The 23,889-nt window shown below is 39.1% G+C and overlaps 1 protein-coding gene across 1 annotated transcript in view; it reads left to right on the top strand.

Moving 5' to 3' along the window:
* The window catches only part of parp4 (poly (ADP-ribose) polymerase family, member 4), a 154,686-nt gene that overhangs the window by 19,175 nt on the left and 111,622 nt on the right, over positions 1 to 23,889 (top strand). Inside the window, 7 exon segments of the mRNA XM_078546131.1 lie at positions 2,892 to 3,059; positions 3,852 to 4,025; positions 4,996 to 5,156; positions 11,836 to 11,973; positions 17,691 to 17,789; positions 18,088 to 18,271; positions 23,644 to 23,803. Of these exon segments, the coding sequence (XP_078402257.1) occupies positions 2,892 to 3,059; positions 3,852 to 4,025; positions 4,996 to 5,156; positions 11,836 to 11,973; positions 17,691 to 17,789; positions 18,088 to 18,271; positions 23,644 to 23,803 (1,084 nt within the window).

Genomic DNA, 23,889 nt, shown 5'->3' with positions numbered 1-23,889 from the left:
TTGGGAAAATGTGAGGTTATGCACTTTGGCAGGAATAATAGAGGAGCTGAATATTACTTAAATGGAGAAAGACCACAGAAAGCTGCAGCACAGAGGAATTTGGGGGTCCTCATGCCTGAACACCAAAAAGCTAGCATACAAGTTCAGGAGGTAATAGGGAAGTCAAATGGAATGTTGGCTTTTATGTCAAAGCGAATGGAGTATAAAAATAGGGAAGTCTTGCTAAAACTATACAAGGCACTAGATAGACCACACCTAGATACTGTGAACAGTTTTTGTCCCCTTATCTAAGGAAAGATATACTGGCATTGGAGACAGTCCAGAGAAGATTTACTAGGTTGATCCTGGATATGGAGGGATCTTCTTATGAGGAGAGGTTGAGTAGGTTGGGCCTGTACTCATTGGAGTTTAGAAGAATGAGAGGCGACCTTATTGAAACATATAAGATTCTTAGGGGGCTTGACAGGATAGATGCTGAGAGGTTGTTTCCCCTTGTGGGGGAGTCTAGGACCAGAGGCCATAATCTCAGTGTAAGGGGTTGCCCATTTAAGACAGATATGAGGAGGAATTTCTTCTCTCAGAGGATAGTAAATCAATTAAATTCTTTACTGCAGAGGGCTATAGAGGCTGGATCGTTAAGTATATTCAAGGCTGAGATAGGTAGATTTTTAATCAGTAAGGGAATCAAGGGTTATGGTGAAAAGGCAGGAAAGTGGAGTCGAGGATTATCAGATCAGCCATGATCTCATTGAATGGCGGAGCAGACTTGATGGGCCAAATGGCCTACTTCTGCTCCTACGTCTTATGGTCTTATGGGATAGGCACTGTTTAATAATTTATCTCAATGTTGTCTTAAGCTATTTTTTAAAATATACCAGCTAATGAGTAAATTTGCTGTCAAAACTATTTGATTCTAGATTTTATAAATAGAGGCACGGTGTACAAAAGCAAAAATGTTATGCTAAACTCACAAAACCACTTATTAAGCTCTAGTTAGAACATTGAGCCCAAGTTTGGCTGCACTGCATTAAGAAAAAGGAATGTCAAAGCAATGGATAAGACGAAAAAGAGATTCACTAAAGTGGTTTGGAAATGAAAGGCTTTCATTATAAAGTGAGATTAGAGAAACTGTATCTTTTTACATTAGAACAGAAACTGTTTCTTTTTACATTAGAACAGCAAAGTTTAAATGAAGCTTTGATAGGAGAACTTTAAGTCTGTGGAGAAAAACTAATCCCACTTCATGGCATGGGTTTAAATTCATAACCAAAAGAACAAAGTGGCTAGGAGAAATTACCTTGTGTAGAGTTGTACGGACATGGAATTTTACTAGAAATTGACAGAAGTAAATTCCATAATATCTTTTTTTAAGAAAAGGTAGATAAATATTTGGGGAAAATAGATATGGGGAAAGGCTAGAGGAACCAACCTAGTGAATTGTTCTTTCAAAGGGCTGACACAGAATGGCCTATTTCTATTTTGTAAAACTATATGTAATACACCCATGTTGGAACAACCTGCTCTGCAACCAAATTTCAAAAGCAGGCACTTGGGAGATGTACCAAAGAACAGTTGCCCCCTTCCAAACTGGACAGAAAATACTTCTGTATGAGTCAGTTCAGAAACAGAAGAGGTAATTGGGGAAAAAAAAGCTGTTACCTGGTATGGGATAGCCTTTTAGCCTAACTTGTCATTTGGGTTTCCTTTTCTCCTCAGCCCCATCAACAACATATGTTGATAGAATCTCTGTGTGACCCTTGGGAAGACTTTGTTTACTTCAATTGGTAAAGGCATACAATACCAGGAACAATCACTATAGGCTGAGTGCTGGTAGGAAGATTAAGAAGGCCATATACTTTTTGGAAAACAATAGTCTAAGTGGGGTAATGAGTACTGCAACATATCAAGGAACAGAGTTTCAAATGCATGTGCAGTTCCATAACGCCCACTAGCGACAAATACATAAAATGTACAGCGCAGAAGTAAGCCATTCGGCCCAGAATGTCTTTGCTGGTTTATATGCTTGGCACGAGCCTCATCTTGCCTCTTTACATCTAAACCTATCAAAGCAACGTTATAATTCTTTCTTTCTCATTAGTTTATCCAGCTTCCCCTTAAATACATCTATGCTTTTGACCTTACCTACAAAGTACTTTCTTTGCTTTTTTCCAATCACCTTGTAATCTGCATCCCTGGTTTATCCTTTGTGAATCTATCCAAAGCCCTTTTGCTCCATTACCCAATTTAGACTATTATTTTCCAAAGAGTATATGGCCGCCTTAATCTTCCTACCAAATTCATCCCCTCAAATTTATTTATATAGATATTTGTTTGTCAATTATATACCCATTCAGCAAGTTTACTAATGTTTTCCTGTATTTTGTTGTAGTCTTCTTAGTATTAACCATACCTCTCTTTTTTCCACCCCACCCCCTCCCCCCGCAAACTCAGGTGTCTTCATCAAATTTTTATATTGTACTTGTGATTCCCCAAGTCAAAATAGTTTGTGTAAATAGTGAACAACTAGTCCCAGCACCGATCCCTGTGGAACATGACCTCCCACCTACCCGTCTCTGAGTGACTATATTTAATTCTGTTTTTTTTTTCTTTTAAAGCAAGTTTACTAATTATTTAGCTTCTTGTTTCCTGACTCCATGTGCTAGGACCTTAGTCATGAACCAACTATGTGGTACCTTATTGAAAGCCTTTTGAAAATCCAAATATATTACGTCTACTGCATTGTCCTTGCCTACCCCTTCTAATACTTCTAAGAATTCAATAAGGTTAGTCAAACATGACCTTTCCTTTAGGAATCTCTGTTAACTATCATTTATTATATTTTCTAAGTTGATATAATAAGCAAGTTACCTGCTTTGACTTTACTCCTTCAGGGGGTGACTATTCTCATTCATTTTGTGTTTTACCTGACAACAGCAGGAGCCCTGAATACCAGCAGAATCTCGAATGAAGTTGGAGTTTTCGTTGAAATGGTTTGGGCAGAAGCTCAGGGCCATTTAGAAGATCAGTTGATCAATCCAACCTCCATCACACCCAATGATGTAAGATACATTTTTGTTTTGCTTTTCAGGAGCCATTAGAATATAACTCACTGGATAAGTGCACTTCGTGATATGATTTTTGAGCTGTACAACCAAGAGCTAATCACAGTCAGGGGCAGAAGTGAAGCACAATAGTTGGTCTTTGTGTTTTTTAGTTTTTACACTAGATATACTTAAGAGTGGTCATTGACACGAACCTGTAAGCAGATCTCATTTCCCCCATAAACTAGGGCATGTCCTTTCAATGCACAATATCTAGGTAAATGTAGCAAGATCCAGGGATTGAACATAGAAAACTTCCTGGTATATTCAGTCTTACTGGAATAATCACATGGGATCATCTGATCCCCACCCCCCTAGTCTTTCGTAGGCATACTAATTATACATTCCATCAGAGGAATGTTGGCTAGGACACCAGAAGAACACTCTAGTCTTCAAATTGTGTGGTCAGATCTTTTATATCTACTTGATCCAATAGAATACTTTGATAAGAGTCTTGGTTGAGTGTTTTTCTAACACTTTTTCTGTAATTTAAGTATGAGTGAATAATACTCATGTCTTTGAATTAGAAGATTGTGGTTTCAAGTATCACTCAGAGGTGAGAATGCCACCAATTGAACTAAACTGGCACTCAGAAGTTAAAAGTGAATCAGAGGGAAAAATTGAAGAGAAAAATGTGATGAAACCAAGATAACCCAATATCTAAAGCTCAATGAAAAAATGTGTGTTATATTTCAGTTAATATTTTACAAAGCAGATTAAAGTCTTTTCATTATTGTTTGATACTTTCAGATAACCAGGGCAGAAGGAATCCTCCTGCAGGTGAAAAAAGCTATCGGTGATAAAATTGATGAAAAAACATTGAGAGATTTAGTGTCCCAATTCTATTCCATCTTGCTAATCAAACCTGAGACTAACTCTATAATTACCAAAAGAAAGATATCAGAGAAACAAGATCTCTGTCAGGTAATTACCATTTTTTGTACATAAGCCGCAGCAAAATTTCTACTGTGCTGATATTACCCTTACATATGAATGACTAGTTTTGGAGTTAGCAATTCATGAAATAAGCCATTAACAAGTAAGCTTGGTTCAGTGTTTAAATGTTTTGGTACTATGCCACAAATATCACACGTTGATGTTTTTAATGGAGACACCCACATAGAACCATTGTTGTTTCCATCATCGTGGAGCAGCACTATGGAATAGCAGATTCGGGCTTGCACCTGTGATTGTCACTTAGTTAATTGCCAATTTCAGCATTGTTATCAAGAAAAGTATCTGGGTACTGAACAGAGGGAACAAGAAAAAGTCAGAAGATGCTACATAAGGAAGTTCAAATAACACTATCCGAGGCTTTTGAACAGGTTGCTCTTATCTATGAAAGAAGGGGTTTGGGCAAACCCTTAGAATGAGACAAAAAAGAAAGTCATTGAAATTATATCATGTGCTGTTAGTGACTGAATGCATGGTTAACATCCCAAAACAGCAGAGAAAGAAACTTCGACAACAAACAATAATGATAATGACTACTTATTTATGTAGCACCTTTAACATAATAAAGCATCTCAAGGTGCTTCACAGAAAAAATATAAAATGAAGTATGACAGATAAACTCACTAAGCATTTATATCCACAATACAATTTTGAGGCTAATTAACTTAACAAATACCGCAATTGTAGTGGGATAGCTGTTGATATTTTTCCCTCCGCATTTTGTAAATGCTATCCTCTGCTAAATACTTTTGCCAGTAGGAAAGCCAAGATAAAGAATTTAGTCTGCCCAATCACATGGGACAGACCAAAAAGCATCAAAGTATAAGATTTGTGTGCTTACTTGTTTATGTCAATATATATAAAACAAACCAAGGTAAAATTATGCAGATATGATCCTGACTGTAGAACGTAGAAGATGCACATTTTTTTTTTGTTTCAGCTGATAAGGGATGTCGTTAATGCAAGTGAGGCTACATCATGGACCCCTGTACCTTCATCACTTACTAAATATCATGCTCTGAGATGTCAAGTTCAATATGTTGATGCGAATAGTGATGAATTTCTGCATGTCAAAAATCAGTTATTGAACACTGATCAAAGGTAAAGTCCTATTTAATATAATATTAGCGTGGTTTATTTCCTAAGAATTTTTTTTCAAACCCAATTCACCTCTAACAACTTGCATTCCACAGTGATTATTCATAAACCATCCCAACATCTCTTGAACAATCTTCTTTCATACAGTATTTGATCATCCCAGTCTATAATATTTCCTTATAATTTGCAATTCTGTTCCAAAATATATATTCATCCCACTTTTGTGCAGGTTAATTAACACCTACATCACTTGCTTTAGCTGGGAGTCTATTCCATATATTCACTTCCCTAGTAGAGGGAAACTATTTTAATCTCTAGAGCAACCTGAAGCTTGCTAATTTTATCCTTTCTTGCAATGAGATTTCAAGCCAAGTAACCTCATATCCATTCTACTCATCCTGTCGTTTGGAAATTCCCTTGTGCAACTCTGGAACAATTCTGCCCTAAGTGTAGTAGCGGGTGGGAAAAAAGTCATTTTATCTGCCGGCTTCAATGGCTGGTTTGCACGCCATATCGTCCCATTCCCGCCTCATTAATTATGCAACTGCAGGAAACATGCCGTCTCACTGGTGGGTGGTTCCGATTTGCCCTCCACGCCATTACCTTGCCACTTCCTCACACAGTGCGTCATATTTAAACTGGAGCCGCACACACACAATGCTTGCAGTCCAGGACTCTTCTGGTCAAGACATGACCCCAAAATCCCAGAAGAGTGCAGGCCCCTGATTCAGTGACACATCCCTGGGACGCCTTCTGGATGCTGTGAAGGCCCGCCACGATGTCCTTTGGCCTCCTGCAACCAGAACGAGGGTAATCAGTCTCTCCATTCTGGCTTGGGAGGCGGTAGCAGAGGTAGTCAGTGCCAATGCTGCACACAGAGGTCAGCTACCCAGTGCAGAAAATGTATGAATGATCTCATCCGTGCCACCAGGGTAAGGCAACCATCTTATCACTCTAAACTCTCACACTCACAAGGCCATCATATATTCACTGGCATCTCACTAACTGCCAGCTCAAGGGACATCACCGCTTACTCTCTCTCTCACACACCCTCACAACTCTATCTGGCCTCATCTCCTCTGAAGACTGCCCCCTCCGCCCTCACCATCTTGAGGCCACTTGCACAAATCAACATGTGCCCCACACACCCTGGGATAAAACCTTCCCCAGTACAGCCCTTGCCCTGTAGCCTCTTCCCTTGCATGAGGCAACTTCTCCCCCTTCCCCAGCAAACCCTAGCCCTGCAGCTATTGATAAGCCATCCACCTTAAGGCTAACCTGGTGGGTAGAGGCCTGCCTGTGAGCCCCCATAAAAGTGATGTGGTGCTGCCTGTGAAGCCTGGTGCTGATGACTGCAAGTGCTGCCCGAAGCAAGGTGGGCAAACAAACCTCGAAGTCCCGAGCGAAGTGCAGCTCACCAGGTGCACGTCGCTTATGTACAGTTGCGAAACATGCATGCCTTGATGATCCAGCGTAGGGGGATGATTCCGGTAAGCAGTGATTATAATGAGATGCTGACATATTGAAATTAGGTTCCCGACAGGAAGTGCTGCCCGCCATTGATGGGCGGAGCAGACAATTGCAAAATGGTCTCTCAAAGGCATGAAACCGATTTTTGGCCTTCTTGCCATATTGTTTCCCCCTGCCCGCTATGATGCCTGACGCCAACGGGGCCGGAAAATTCCGGCCTTAGTCTTTTCTCTGAAAATAAATTCAGTGAAAGTCTCTCCAGCTTCTCTTTGAACTGTCCCTAATAGATCCTTTGAAGAAGGCTTTTTGACCTACTTTTACTCATCCATCCAGAAAGATTCTAAAGTCATCCCACTGTAACATCCAGTTGTTTCTTAAATGATCCTATGGGTTTTGCCTCCACTATTCTTTATAAAAATTTATTCTGACATATTGGGCCAGAATTTGCTGTGAAAATAACAGTGAAGCGAACACCATTCATCAATAATTAACACAAATTGGGCAGCAAATTAAGGCGAGCACATGTGCACAGTTAAACATGAAAATCTGGAAGTTGCTGTCTGAGATGTTTCTACATAAGTTTTGCAAAACAACATCACTCATGAGGCCCTCCATTCAAATGTAATGAATGGTTTATAGTTCCTGTGCCACCATTCTAAAAGTGGACAAAACTGGCCAAAGGAAATTAATGCTTTTTTTGTTTCATTCTAAGCACACTTTTAACAACATTTAAGTTTTAATTACTGCCAAACAACCTGTTTGGTGCTGAAAATTAACTTTTACAATTGAGTCTTGTTCCTTCAGCATTTAATTATTGGAGATTTTTTTGAAGAATTAAACTTTTTTTACTTTCTATTTCTGTTTTTTTATATCTCTCTTCCTCTCTCTAACCTAATGCAAACTCACTTTTCCTCTCTTCACCCCCATCCCCCCCGGCGGCATTCTGCAGGGATCGTTCCCTCCGGGACATCCTGGTCCACTCCTCCATCACCCCCTACGCCTCAACCACCTCCCACGGCACCTTCCCATGCAACTGCAGAAGGTGCAACACCTGCCCCTTTATTTCCCCTCTCCTCAACGTCCAAGGGCCCAAACACTCCTTTCAAGTGAAGCAGCATTTCACTTGCACTTCCCTCAATTTAGTCTATTGCATTCGCTGCTCCCAATGCGGTTTCCTCTACATTGGAGAGACCAAACGCAGAGCGGGTGACCGCTTTGCGGAACACCTTCGGTCTGTCCGCAAGCATGACCCAGACCTCCCTGTCGCTTGCCATTTCAACACTCCGCCCTGCTCTCATGCCCACATGTCCGTCCTAGGCCTGCTGCATTGTTCCAGTGAAGCTCAACGCAAACTGGAGGAACAGCACCTCATCTTCCGACTAGGCACTTTACAGCCTTCCGGATTGAATATTGAGTTCAACAATTTTAGATCATGAACTCTCTCCTCCATCCCCACCCCCTTTCTTCCAATAATTTATATAGATTTTTCTTTTCCCACCGATTTCCATTATTTTTAAATGTATTTCCATGCATTGTTTTATCTCTACCTTTTAGCCCATTTCAATCCCTTCCCCCCACCCCACCCCCACTAGGGCTATCTTTACCTTGCTCGTCCTGCTTTCTACCCTTAATGTCACCTATTATCACATTCCTTAGATAATATCACCACCGTCAGCACCTCTTTGTCCTTTTGTCTATGACATCTTTTAGCTATCTCCACCTATCACTGGCCCTCTATCCAGCTCTACCTGTCCCACCGCCCCCCCCGCCTTAAACCAGCTTACCTTTCACCTCTTTTCTATTTTTCCTTAGTTCTGTTGAAGAGTCATACAGACTCGAAATGTTAACTGTGTTCCTCTCCACAGATGCTGTCAGACCTGCTGAGTTTTTCCAGGTATTTTTGTTTTTGTTCTCTTTTCCTCTCTCTTTGTTTCACTTTCTGTAACTGGTTTGACATTGAATACTCTGTTCTAATTCCAGCTTCCTGGTTCAGACTCTGTATTGCTCATTAATGATTCTTTGATCATTACTTAGTTGCTTGTGCTGTTCTCACAAGTTCCAGATGCCCTGAAAAGGGTGTCACATCATTTGGATGTCCAACTGAAAGCAGCTTGATATGCAAAAGCCCATTAATTTGCTGCTTGTAGTAAATTCTAGCCCATTCTTTGTGGAATACAATTTGTCTTAAAAGTAGCCTTTCTTAATTTGATTCCATGCCCCCTTTGACAGTTTAATCAAGTAATTTTCTGTATTAAGTTTTTGTATACGCTTCACATTCTGGTTGATCGAATGGTAAACAGAGTGCATTGTAAACAGAGTGTAAAAGTTGGAAATTTGATAAGAGGGTTAAGACAGTGTTGCTTTTTGCCTTCAATATTTGTAGTGGGTCTTAAAAGCTTGAGGCAGTATTTATTTAAACTTTTGTCTAGTGTTTTACTGCTGGTGCAGTTAGTGTGTAGAAAAAGAAAAAATAAATTTAGAACTAACTTAAAAGTAACTTTAAAAATATAAAAAGGTAAAAATAATATAAACAATCTAGACTAAGTTGCGGCTGAGCAGGTTCTGTGTCTAAACTGTAATATTCGCTCAGGCAAGCTTCTTAAGCATGACACTGATTGGAGTTGTATTCTCTGGAATTTAGAAGATTGAGGAATGCTATGATTGAAGTTTTCAAGCTTTTAAGGGGAATGGATAGCCAGAACCACCTTCAGCTGGTTGCGGAGTCATGAAGTAGGGAACATAGCCTAAAAATTAGAGCCAGATGTTTCAGGAATGAAATTAGGAAACACAAAGGATGGAAGGAGAATAGAACTCTTCTGCAAATGACAACCGATGCTAGATCAATTGTTAATTTTAGGTTTGAGATTGATGGATTTCTGTTAACCAGAGATATTAAGGGATATGGGACAAAAGTATGTCTATGGAGTGAAGTCACAGATCAACCATAATCTCATTGAATGGTGGAACTGGCTCGAGGAGTTAAATGGCCTATTCCTGTTCTTGTGTATTCTAAGATCACCTCTCAGTTGCTCCTTTCCATGCTGGAAAGACCCAAGTTTGTTGAAGATTTCCTCATCACTGAGACTGTTGTACTAGAGGTTAGCTTTGTTGCCCTTTACTGCACAGTCTCCAGCACTCAAATATTTGTCTTTTTGTCAGGCAAGATTTGACACAGTATTCAAGGTACAGTCTTACTATAGCACAATTATGTTAGATCATTACCTCCATGACTTGATTTCTACTATTTTTCATTGCATTGCAATGTCCTATTGGATTTGATGATTGCTGCTGTGCATTGGCTCGACATGTGTAGCATTGAATCTACTAAGCCTCTTGGGTCTCTTTCTGCTTCAACCTTTTGATATTTCAGTGTCATTTATGGAGTACACATGGTAGCTTTTTTCTTCTTATATGTTTTACTTTTGGTTTGCCTGTGTTCAATTTCATGTGCTATTTTTATGTCCACTTACTTATTTTGTCCAATTCATTCTATAGTTAATGGGCTGCTGCTTCTAGTTTGGTTACATCTGCAAATTTGAGTTTCTAATTCAAAGTAATACATGTAGATTAGAAAAAAACAGTCGTCCCAGCACTTAACCTTCAGGCACCCGGAATCTCAGAATTCAGAATTTTTACAGCACAGAATGAGGCCATTTGGCCCATTGTGTCTGCATTGGCTCTCTAAATGAGCAATTTACTTAGTGCCATTCTCCCATCTTCTCCCCATAACCCTGCACATTGTTCCTTTTCAAACAACAGTCTAGTTCCCTTTTGAATGCATAGATTGATCCTGCCTCCACCACACTCAAGCAGCACATTTCAGACCTTAACCACTCACTGCGTGAAAAAGATTTTTCTTGTATCGCTTTTGCTTCTTTTGCAAATTACTTCAAATCTGTCCCCTCTCATTCTTGATCCTTTCATGAATGGGAACAGATGTCCCCTATCTACTCTGTCCATACCCCTCATGATTTTGACTACCTTTATTAAATCTCCTCTCAGCCGTCTTTTCTCCAAGGAAAACAGTCCTCATGTCTCCAATCTATCTTTATAACTGAAGTAAACCCCACTCAGTACTTCCCCTTACACTCCCCTCATGCCACTATAACTTCACTGCTTATACTCATCATTTCCTGTCTTTCAAACATTTTCTTATCTATTCTTATGATTTCATCTGAATAGCACTATATTTAATTAAGTCTTCGTTAAAAGTTTTGGAAGTTGAGGCCTATCACAGTCCACTTAGGTTAACACTTCATTAATAAAGTAAAGGAGCTTGGTTTGAAAGAGCTTCTACTCCCAAGTCCATGCTGACAGCTGTTAACCAGGTTATTGTTGCATGGACGAATGTAAAGATTACTTATCAATTCCATTATTTTACATCTATCACTTAGTTGAGAGGATCCAAAATTTGTATTAATAAAGCTATGGCATGAGATATGTGCAAGCACTGTACCATACTAAAACAGGCAACTAAGAAACTGTGGGCAGTAGGAATTGGCCAAACATAAATGATGCATTATGAGGGTAATATATGGTGAAGATATAGAATGTTAGAGTTGACTATATTGATTTGAATACAATAGTTTGTGTGTGAGGTTACTTGAGAATGTCTTATCATGGTGAATATTAATAGTTGATTAATCCTTAGAAGTTTTGATTGGACCCCAAATTCCAAAAACAATCTTCCCAAGGCCATCCCAAATCCTATGCCTGAATATGGATTTTATATAAAAACAAAGCGCTGGAAACCAAGCTTCTTCGGAGTCATATTAGACTCGAAACGTTAACGCCATTTCTCTCTCCACAGATGCTGCCAGACCTGCCGAAGTTTTCCAGCACTTTCTGTTTTTATTCCAGATTTCCAGCATCCGCAGTATTTTGACTTTGTTTATGGATTTTATATTTTGTTTGACATACATGTAGAGTGATAGACATGGAGAGAGTATTTTGATATTTTTAGTGTTAACGAAGTGTAGTCATAGTAAAATTGTACATTAAATTCATCTTGTGGACTTTGCCCTTTCAACTGTCAATGATTATAAAGTGAAAAAAAATATTCCTTGAACATTGAAAGATGAACAGATCATTAATAGTGTGTTTGAATATAACCAACTCTAATCACTTTCATCTACTTGAATTGCAGTGGTAAGTTTTTTTGTATACCGTTCTGAATTTGGTTATATCTACAGATGGTTTTATTTTTTTCCAGTGCTTATTCGGTCGAGATTTTGCAGATTTTTCGTGTTGCTAGATTAAGTGAAACTAAAAATTTTCAAAGCCAACTTGGCAATATTCAGCAACTGTACCATGCCTCTTCTGGGAGCAACTTTGCTGGTATATTGTCTCGGTAAGTGTGAACTTAATTAACTTGTGCATTTTATATAATTGTGCTGTTTAACTTGCACCAGCTGTTGTGAATCTATTAAGTTTGTACTATTGGTAAATAAGATATGAATGTACCATAAAGTATGAAAAAGACTAACTGGCCCATCATAAATAAAAACAGAAAATGCTGGAAAAGCTCAGCAGGTCTGGTGACATCTGTGGAGAGAGAAACAGAGTTAACGATTCGAGTCCAATATGACTCTTTTTGGAACCTCAGGTTTCCAGCATCTGTAATATTTTGCTTTTATAACTGGTCCATCAAGCCTGTTCCATCCCTTGATATCACTTCAACATCATCCCCCATCTCTTTCTGTCCATCCTTTTCTCACACTCAGCCACTTCATCCAAGTTATTAATATAGATTATCAATATTTGAGGCCCCAGCTCTGATCCCTGTGGCACCCCAGTAATTACAGTCTGTCATCCTGAAAATGACCCATTTATCCAGACACCCTGTTTTCTGTTTGTTAGCCAGTCCTCTATCCATGTGAATATATTATTCTCAACACCATGGGCTGTTATCTTGTGCAGTAACATTCTATGTGGCATCTTATTTGATGCGTTTTGGGAATCCAAATACACATCCACTGTTTCCTTTATCCACCCTCCTTGTTACGCCCTCAAAGAGTGCTAATACATTTTTGAAAAACAATTTCCCTTTCATACAGTCAGGCAGAGTTGACATGTTTTTATTATGATTTTCTAATTGCACTGCTACTGCTTCCTTAATGATGGATTCCAGTATTTTTCCAATGACAGATGTTAGGCTTAGCGCTCCATAACCTCCTGCTTTCTGTCTCTGTCCTTTCTTGATTCGGGGTTTGCATTTGCAGTTTTCCAATCCAGAATCTAGAGAATTTTGGAAGGTTACAACCAATGCATCCACTATCTCTGAAGCCACTTCTATTGCGACCGTAGGATGCAGGTAATCAAGTCCAAGGGATTCGTCAGCCTTTAGTACCACTAGTTTGCCTGATACTTTTTCTCTAGTGATAATAATTATTTTAAGTTCCTCCCCCCATTTTTCCTCCTGATTTCCTACTGTTATTGGGAAGTTTTTAGTGCCTTCTACCATGAAAACAAGTATTAAATACTTGATCAAAGTCTCTGCCATTCCTTGTTTTCCATTATTAATTCCCTAGTCTCATCCTCTAAGTGACCCATAGTTTTTATATACTTGTAGAAGCTCTTACTGTCTGTTTTTGTAGTCCTTGCTCATTAACTCTCAATCCATTTTCTCCCTCTCCTTTTTTTAGCCATCCTTTGTTTCTAAAATTTAATGGTCTGGCCTGTCTCGAATCTTCAACATTGTATGCTCTTCCTTTCAATTTGTAACGACTGATATGGGAGGAGTACACAGTTTCTCTCGCCCCACTACTCCACAAGTTGCACCATAAATGTAAATGTTAATTTCACTCACCAAAATGGCCAGATGTTTACCTTCACTAGTGCTAGACCCAAAATAAAATTTACTTAAATAAAAGATAAACTTAGAATAATTGATTTATTATGAAATGACACTTTTTTTGAACAAGTTGCAAAACTGGTTAACATGCAATTTGTAATCCGGAAGTGTAACGATTTACTCTTTTTTAAATCCCAACACACACGCACGCGCACGCACACACAAAATAAGACAAGACAAATAAGGTCTCTGCGGAGGTTGGCGTTAGGGAGTACTTAAAAAGGATAAAGTTTGAAAAGGCCTTGACGCTGTCAATTTGGTGTTCCTGTGTGCGAAGACAAGAGCGTTGGTCACAGTAGTTGTTTGGAAGTCCTTTCCAAAGGATCTTCGGTGAAACACTGTCTTTGTTAACACTCGCTTCTCGCAGATTCGCAGGCTCTGAAATACAGACCAGCAGTTTTTTATTTTAACTCAAGTAAACAAAATAACTCTCAACACCTTAGGTGTCTTGCGGGTCATTTAGCTGCAGTCATGTGATTTCTTGGAAAAAGCAGCTTCCTCACAGACCAAAGTGAACTTGTAACCTTTTTAAAAAAAATTCAAGAGAGTGTCTAAATAATTCAATGTCCTTCCAATTTTCTAAAAAGCATATAATTCTTAGAGATATGGATTCCTAACAAATTTCATCCCATCATTAACTTCCTTAGTTATAGATTGTTAATAGCTGAGACCAAAACACTGCTCCTTACAGTACCCCACTAGTTATAGCCTGCCAACTTGAAAATAACCCATTTATTCCTACACTTTTCTGTCTGTTCACTAATCTTCATCTATGTTAATGTATCAACCCCCAATCCAATGAGTCCTAATTTGATGTAACAACTTCTTGTTTGACACCTTATTGAATACTTTTGGAAAATAGCATTACATTACATCCACTGGTTCCCCCTTATCTACCCAGTTAGTTACATCCTCAAAAAACTCCAAAAGCATTTGTTTCACACAATTTCCCTTTCGTAAATCTGTGTTGACTACCTAATTGTATTTTCTAAGTGCTCTGTTACCATGATCCTAAGAATAGATTCTAGCATTTTCTCTACTATTGATGTAAGGCCAACTGGTCTATAGTTCCCCGTTTTCTCTCTTCCTCCATCCTTGAATAGCGGGGTTACATTTGCCACCTGTCAATCCAAATTCTAGAATCTAGGGGATTCTGGGAGATAAAAAACCAATGCATCCAGGGGAACTGTTAACTGTAAATCACATGTATTTCCCCAGTAATATTTCTTTAATAATAATATCCTTAAGTTTGCTGCATTGGCCATGCCCCTTCATTCAGTAAACCCCCACATCCTTGACTCAGCAGCTTTGAGCATACAACCTACATAATATACAGATGCTTGGGTATTGCTACCTAAGTGCATCACACTAAATTTGTATGTATTAAAAGACATAGGCAAGAAATGGTCTGTTTCCTCCATCACATACGAACACACGAATTAGTAGTAGGACACTCGGCTCTTCGAGCCTGCTCCGCCATTCAATAAGATCATGGCTGATCTGAATGTAGCCTCAACCCCACATTTCTGCCTACCCTCAATAACCTTTCACCCCCTTGTATATCAAGAATATATCTAGTTCTGCCTTAAAAATATTCAAAAACTCTCCTTCCACCACCTTTTGAGGAAGAGAGTTCCAAAGACTCAATACTCTCTGAGAGAAAAAAATTTCTCGTGTCATAAGAGGAAACATCCACTCCACATCCACCCTTTTAAGACCCCTCAGGATCTTTAAGGTTTCAATTAAGTCGCCTCTTACTCTTCTAAATTCCAGGCGCTACAAGCCTAACCTGTCCAGCCTTTCTTCATAAGACAACCTGCCCATTCCTGGTATTAGCCTAATAAACCTTCTCTGAACTGCTTCTAATGCATCTACATCTTTCTTTAAATAAGGAGATTAGTACTGTACACAATACTGCAGATGTGGTCTTACCAATGCCCAGTACAACTGAAGCATAATCTCCCTACTTTTGTCATCAATTCCCTTCACAATAAACGATAACATTCTCTTAGCTATCCTAATTAACTGCTGTGCCTGCATTCTAACATTTTGTGATTCATGCACTAGGGCACCCAGATCCCTCTGAATCTCAGTGCTCTGCAATTTCTCACCATTTCGATAATAAGCTTTTTTCAGTTGTCCTGCCAAAATGAACAATTTCACATTTGCTCACATTATACTCCATTTGCCAGAAATTTTCCCACTCACTTAACCTATCTATGCCACTTTGTAGCCTCCTTACATCCTCTTCACAATTTACTTTCCTACCTATCTTTGTGTCGTCAGCAAATTTAGCAACCATTCCTTCGGCCCCTTCATCCAAGTCATTTATACAACACATCTTATACCACCTGCAATCTATTTTTCCACCAAGGTCCTTTCATTCAAACAAATCTTTGTGTCGTCCACAAATTTGCAAATAGCTCACCCAATATCTTTATCCAAATCATAATGGTAAAGAGTTGAAAACAATGGCTTTAATACCAATCCCTGCAGGTTTTCACTTGTGACCAGCCCCATATAGAACTTCTACAATTAATAATTACTTTCTGCCTTCACAAATGCAACCAGTGCTGACTTTCACTTGAGTGACTCCTGTTATCTCCTGGAGCTGTCTACAGGTATCAGGCTGTACAGATGATAAAAAAAGGATAAAATTACAGAAAAGACATTTAAAATGGTGAAGGATCTTTATTTCCAAACTTTGTGGAAACAATCATTGAGACCATTTAATTTTTTACTCATGCATTTTGATGTAAGTGAATTTAATTGATCTCCCACTCTACCTCAAGTTGAGCTTCCAACTCCATATACTCGCCATCTCAATAACTGCCTACTTCCACCTCAGTACCATTGTCCACCTCCACCCCTGCCTGAGCTCATCTTCTGCCAAAGCTCTCCTCCAGGCTTTTCTCACCTCGAGATAATTATGTCAGTGCCCTCCAGGCTAGTCTGCCACCTTCCATGCTCTGCATACTTCAACTCATCTAAAACTCCGCTGCTCGTATCCTATCCTGAACAAAGTCTTGCTCATCCATCATTCCTGTCCTTTCTAATTACTTTCTCAAACTGAAAGGAGGCCAGGTGCTTCATAAAACAGAGATAGAAAATCAGAGGTAGTGTCAGCTAGCAGCTGACCTAGAATGGAATGGATGGAGATAACTGACATGAATACTTCTTGTTGTCCAATTTTATGATTTACTTCTAAAGTAGAAGCAGACACATTCTCTACAACTCCTAAAATATTATGAAGTTAAAACCCAGTGGAATCATAAATGGAAATAGTCAATTGTAGATAAAATTCTAATTCCACGATGTGACTGAGCTAGAATGCTTCAGTGAACAATCACTGCTGCCCAATTCTGTAATGTTGGTAGGCTAGTCTTTATCATGGATAGCCTTTTACTATATTATAAATGTATACTAATCATAGCTATAAGATTTTTAAGGATTTAGATTTTATACCAATTGACTACAGTAAATATTCTATTGGGATAGAATGGAGATCAATACATTACATTATTTCACGGCAGCAGTTTACAGTACCTGAATGGCTATCCCCCATTCAGTCACTGAACAGAGTAGCATGCATTGTCTTGTTCTGTTGCTAGGTAGGTGTCAGACTCCACCTTCCAGGGGTTCTTGTCTTCTACTTTTGTATCTGACCATTGACAATCCTCCAAGTGCTGGTCATCTGACTCTAAGCCATTTTTGCCCACGACAGCTTAAACTCTGATTTTCTGCTTAACCAGCAAGTCTGCACAAATTGAGTTCAATTGTACATAGGCACTTTCTGATCCTGTCCAACATCTTGAAGAGGTATCCTGTTTTTCTTGCCCTCATTGGATCCTGTCTGACAGTCAATCATTGTTTCAATTAGTAGCTAAGCTCATCAATCTTTTACAAACAATAGCATTTGCTGATGTGGTTCACAAGTTTAGTTTACTCATTAATCATAAGCACTTTGTTAAGACCACTAGCCTATCTAAAAACAATGGGTTTTAAATAATCCCTTGTCAAGATAAGGATTGTCAAGGTTTACACTTCAAAATTACTCATTACTGCACTTTCTATCCTTACAATAGTATATTGGTAAATAGATTAGTCAAACAATTATTAGTAAATTAATCCATGATAATCTTATAGCATTCTCACTGATGAACAGCATTCAGTGGTTTAAATAGTATTCGTGTATTATTGCACTGATTTCACAGAGGGTTATTATTGCCAAAGACAGTGGTGGAAAATTATGGGGTGGAGCGAACCGATTTCGGCAGTCTTGGAAGTGGAATTTACTTCAGTGATTCAATCAGGTCAGTTATACTTGGTTTAGAATTGTTCTTATATTGGGAGACCAAGCTTAATTAGTCTGGACAGAAGTTTTGTTGTGGGTTACAGTTGAAAATTTACTCTAGTTCATGATTTTTGTTTTTAAAGTGTCTGTTGTCAGCTGCAGCATTAATGTTTTTGGTAGGCAAAATGGCATATGAAAATGATTTGCTATTCCTGCCCAAAAACTGCAGGGATGGGCTACTGTGCCCTTTAATAATTTATGTTTGTGTTTTCATGTGTTGTGATAGTATGCTCTAAAAACATACTTTTAAATTGCAGCACAAGTATTAAATACTCAAAGCCCAATAAAATCGATGAGAGCCGTTTCTTGGTGATTTGTGATGTTTCACTGGGTAAATGTAAGGACTACTACAAGAAGGACTTGACTTTACCTGCTGCACCAGCAGGATACTCAAGTGTACATGGAGTCCGTAAAACTAAAAACATTTTCTCAGAGTTTGACGTATGTCAACTATTACCATATACAATGAACATGAAGTGTGTGTTTTTTGAACAGTTAAAACTATGCACTGTTTAGTGTTAGATAAATAGGATAATACTAAGATATTTTTTCATGTCAAGATTAATGACTGCACTAGCCCTAGGTTCACAGCAGGTAGAATCATATACACTTAAAGAAAGGTTGGACATTGGAAAAATGTCTGCAGCCCCAGTGGAAATGCTCAACTTTCTGTCGTCTATATAGAGTTTTGAGTGACTTGGAATAACTTATGAACAGGAACAAGAGTTTTATTTTTACCAAAGAGCTTATCAGGAGTGTACTCATTTCCCATCAGTTCCCTAAAAGGGCAACTACTTGCTCATCAAAACCATTATATTGATGGATCCTATTTGTACTCTCTTTCTCAGTTCTTTACAACCATTCAAAAAGGAGAAATGCCATCTGATATGGGTGCCATGTCTGAGCTCAGGTAATGACTCCTGGGTCCCACCCAGAAGTTATCCCAAGTTTACAATAGCAGTGGGAGCAAAAGGATAAAAAGTGGATTAAAAGTAGTTGTGCATTTGTGGTGAAGCACAGCATTGAGCACTTCTTTACACTGGAGCCATCATATTTATTCAATTCCTGATCATGATTTTTATTGTAGGTCTTTATGAAATATCCACAAAAGGGTAGCTGCATTGTCACATGAAGGGAACCTAGGGGTATAGAGATGAGGCGGGAGAGTGGAGTTGACAAAGCAGAGTTGATCCAAAGAATCACCTGTAATGGCTTATCTTCAAACCTCTGCATCTTTTACCTCTGGTGTACCCCAAGGGTTTATCCTTGGCCCTGTTGTATGTACTGCCCCTCACTGACATTATCCAAAAATATTGCATTAGTTTCCACAAGTCTGCTGATGACATCCAACTCTACCTCACCACCAATTCTCTCGAACGCTCCGCTGTTTCTAAATTGTCAAACTTCTTGTTCAACGTTCCGCACAGGATGAGCAGAAATTTTCTCCAACTAAATATTGGGAAGAGCAATAACACAAATTCCATTCCCTAGCTGCTGACTGCATCCCTTTTCATGGAAACTGTGGTGGCTGAACCAGATGGTTTGCAACTTTGTCTTAATTGTCACCAAGATAAGCTTCCATTCACACATCCATGCCACCACTAACACCCCCTATTTCAACTTACAAAACATCACCCGACTCCACTTTTGCCTCAGTTTATCTGCTGCTGAAACCCTCATCCAGGCTTTTATTACCTCAATGCTTGACTTTGTTAAACTTCTGAATGCCAGTTGGCGAAGGAGGAGACCAGAAGTCAATCTTTGCTCAGTTTTAGATTTATTCACAAAATAAAACATTACAGATGTATTGCTTCCAACTCTACAATCCACCACCAGTGTCAATAATTGTCTTTTTATATAAACTGAAGCAATCCACTATTGAATGCCCTCCATCTGTATATCCTTAATCTTAATTTATACAATTAACAGACTATTCCAACCCACTCCTGGCCATCCCTGTTCTACCTTCCATAAACTTGAGATTGCCCAAAACTCTGCTACCTATGGCCTAACTCACACCAAATGCTGTTCACTCATCGCCCCTGAGCTCTTTGATCTTGATTGGCTCCCGGTTAAGCAACACCTTGATTTTTAAATTCCAATCCTTGTTTTGAAACCCCTTTATGGCCTCAACCCTCCCTATCTCTGTAATCTCCTCCAGCCCTGCAACACTCTGAGACATCTGTACTTCTCCAATTTTGGCCATTTATGCATCGCCAGTTTTAATTGCTTCACCACTAGGGACCAAGCTTTCAGCTGCCAAGACCCTAAACTTTGGAATTCCTTCCCTAAACCTCACTGCTTCTCTATCTCCCTTTCCTTCTTTTAAGACACTGTTTAAAACATACTTCTTTGACCAAGCTTTTAGTCACCTGCAATAGTATTTCTATATGTGGCTCTATCAAGTGTCTTTTTGGCCCCTTGAAGACCCTTGAAGCACCTTGAGACATTTTACTATGCTAAAGTGTTATTGCTATTATTACTAGCTATCCCTTGCTAGCGAGAATGATTGCCTTCCATGAGTCATGGCTGATGAGGCTGATTCAGGATCTGCCGACTTTATAACATGTAGGGCATTTGTTGTCACGTGGGATGTCTGGTCATGTATTTATCAGTTCAGGTCTCAGTGTGTTCTTTTTGCTACTTCGCTTTTCCTCTTTGTTTTGTCGTTGTTGGGTCTCAAAATGCTGGGAACTTTCCCACAGACACTGCCACCATCTGGTTCGACCCAAGGCAATGGTCTCCCAGGAATTGATGTCAATGTTGCAATTCTTCATGTTAGCTTTCAGCACATCCTTGAAGTGCTTCTTCTGTTCTCCTCTGGTACATCTGCCCTGACTCAGCTGAAAGAAGAAGACCTGCTTTCAGAGCCTGGTACCTGACATCCGAACTATATGACCAACCCAACAAAGCTGATGGTGGAATATCATAGCCTTGATGCTTGTGGCGCCTGCTTGTGAAAGGACACTTATGTTGGTGCGTCTGTCTCCCAAGTAATATGTAAGATCTTCCACAGGTAGCATTGATGGTGTGACTGGAGTGCTTTGAGGTGCCTCCTACAGGTTGTCCATGTTTTTGCCCTGTACAGTATGGAAGGGCTCACATCTGCATGGCAGACGATGAGCTTGTTTTCAGTTTTGATATTGTGATCTTCAAACACTCACTTCCTCAAAGGCTGCCCCAGCAGATTTCAGGTGATGCTGGATTTCTTCATCAATTTCAGCCTTCTGTGAAAGATAACTTCTAAGGTGCTTGAAGCGTTCCTCATTTTCCAGGCACTCATCATGAATCCTAATCAATGGGGCTGGGTTATGTACATTTGGAGCTTGCTGGTGGAAGACTTTGGACATCTGAATGTTGAGTGTATGTTCTATCTTCTCATATGTCTCAGTAAATACGTCTGTGATTCTCTGGAGATCTATTTTCATCACAACACTTATTGCAGCATCATCAGCATACTGGAGTTCAATGACTGAGGACAGGGTGGTCTTAGTTTTTGATTGGAATCACCTGAGATTAAGTAATTCACCATACATTCGATAAATAAGCTGTACTCCAGCAGGGAGCTTGTCTCTAGTCAGATGAAGCATGGCAACATCGAAAAAAGATTTGCAGCGATGATGCAACCTTGTCTGACTCCTGTCTTAACCTCAGAAGGGCCTGTAATGGATCCATTGTTAAGTATCAGTGCTTACACATCATCATGAAACAGGTGAAGGATGGCAATGAATTTTGGATGACATCCTTACTTCAGCAGAATCTTCCAGAACGCCTCACAATTTAGAGTCGAAGGCCTTTGTCAAGTCAAAGAGCACTAAAAAGAGAAGTTGATGTTGTTCATGCCATTTTTTCTTGTAATAGGCGAGCTGTAAAAATCATGCCGGCTGTACCTCTTGATGGCCTAAACCCACACTGCGATTCAGCACGTGTAATAAGTCGAATCGGAAGGGTTCTTATAATGATCTTTCCTATAATGGAAATCAGGGAGATGCCTCTAATTTCCAGAGTGGATTTGTTATGGAAGTGCTGTATAAGTGCTATTGCAGATGAGCCATGGTCTTAGTGAATGGCAGATCAGGCTCAAGAGACTATATGACCTACACCTGCTCCTATTTCTTATGCTGTTATGACAATCTGGTTTATTTTGTGCCCTATTCTCCTATGTTCAGTCATTTTAAGGAAGTAATAGAAGGGAGTAGAAAGGGGTATAGTGTTGGAAGGAAGTGCTAGCTGACCTTTTGCTTGCGTTTAGCACTGATGTGAGATTATTACCCTCCAAACTAGGTGGGCGAATGTTAGCAAAATGTTAGGAGAGTTTGTTTTCTTTTTGCTTATTGAAACTTTAAGCTTATTGCTTAGGAATATATACAACTTTCCTCAGCTGCAAAGTCAATAGAAAAGTGAGCATTTTCTCCCAAGATAGATGTGGTGAGCTTAACAGAGTGGTAACTTTGGGACCCTAACCACAGCAGTTACGATTGTGAATAATACTGGACAAATTTACTTTGGCTCCTTCCCTGATTAGCGATCTGCTGATGTAATGATTATTACTCATGTTAATAACATAAGCCTATTGTTATAATAATCTACTCACTGCAGAATAAAGGTAAATACAAGTCCAGAACCAGAAACAAACAGTTTTTTAACAGTATTGCAAACAAATTGAATCCCTACATCTTATTAAACAATAATGCTATCACTCTTTATACATGAAATACAATAAGTGTTGTGAATATTAGATATATTTGCCTCTGGCTCCATTAATGTAAGTGGAAGAATATTTAGATCATTTATTATTTTGAGTATTTGTTTAAATTAACCTGTTTTTCAACAAGGTGAATGCAAAATCTTTTGTCCCTTATAATATTTCTCTTGTTTCTTTGTGCTGAGAAAGTACAGCATTACTGCATTAAATGTGTGTCTGTAATCTATTTAAAAGTCTTCTATATGGCACACATCTCTGATACATTAATCTTACTTCCAGTACAATGATTTTCTAGTAAAAACACTGAGTAATTTAAGATGTATAAAGTGCCAAATGTTGCTGTTGCGCGTCTTGTCAAACAGCAACTGTGAGGGCCTCTTGGTTTTCTTGATCACAAAGATCCACGGAGCTGCCTGCACTGCTTCCTCCCGTCTGCTCACTCCCAAAGCTGCCACTGCCAATTTCTCCAAGTTTGTTTCATTCATGAGATCCATCTCCTCTTCCCTTAGTTCTCTTCCCACTCAACTCCTAGCCACTGAATTTGGTTTCCAAGACACCATGTAATAAAATAGAATGTATTTTACATTAGTTTTGCCCCTGTGTGTTCAACTACTCTGATACCTTTGCTGATTTCTGCCACCTTCACCAGTTCCCATAAGTTTCCCTTCCAGTCACCCTGCATATCTGCAGCCTCCCCACTCCCGAAGAGCTCCCACTACTTTTGGATCTTGAGTGCACCCACCTGCCAGATCTTTCCCCCTTGGGATTCCAGCCGCCTTCACCTAGCACATCTGCCAATCTCCCCATGCTATAATTGGAATTTGGTCCACTACCAATAGATAAATATTTCCGGTCAGGGTTACACTAAAAATATTTTGGGGACAGTAATAATAATCAAAGGAAAAATATGTAAACTACTCATGAATTTCTTCTTCAAAAATAGCTGTTTCAAGATATTTATCAAATGAGCACCTTAAATTAACCTAATAGGAAATGTTTTCATTTAACTGATTTATTTTTGTACTGAAATGTGCTACAGATTTGCTTGATGCCATTTTTCTTCCGTGTATAAATTATTTATACAGACATTTCTTCTTTTTCCTTCCAGAATGATGAGTTTGTTGTTTATAGCACTTCCCAAGTGAAAATGAAGTACGTTGTCCAGTTCTGCATTGGTGAAGATCAACTGAAACCATTCCACCCTCTTGTTAACGTAGCTCCTGAAGAAACCAGCCCATCAATATTGACATCTGCAGACACTGATATAGGTCAGAATTACTTCATGTATGCTTTTTGCTTATCATTTAAAAGTAATAAATCATTGCACAAATAATTTAATCTTGAGTTAGAATCT

The sequence above is a fragment of the Cetorhinus maximus genome, chromosome 7 (genome assembly GCF_964194155.1).
Source record: "Cetorhinus maximus chromosome 7, sCetMax3.hap1.1, whole genome shotgun sequence".
NCBI classification, from domain to species: Eukaryota; Metazoa; Chordata; class Chondrichthyes; order Lamniformes; family Cetorhinidae; genus Cetorhinus; species Cetorhinus maximus.
The sequence above is the reverse complement of the archived record's forward strand: the minus strand, read 5'-3'. Positions and strand labels throughout refer to the sequence as shown.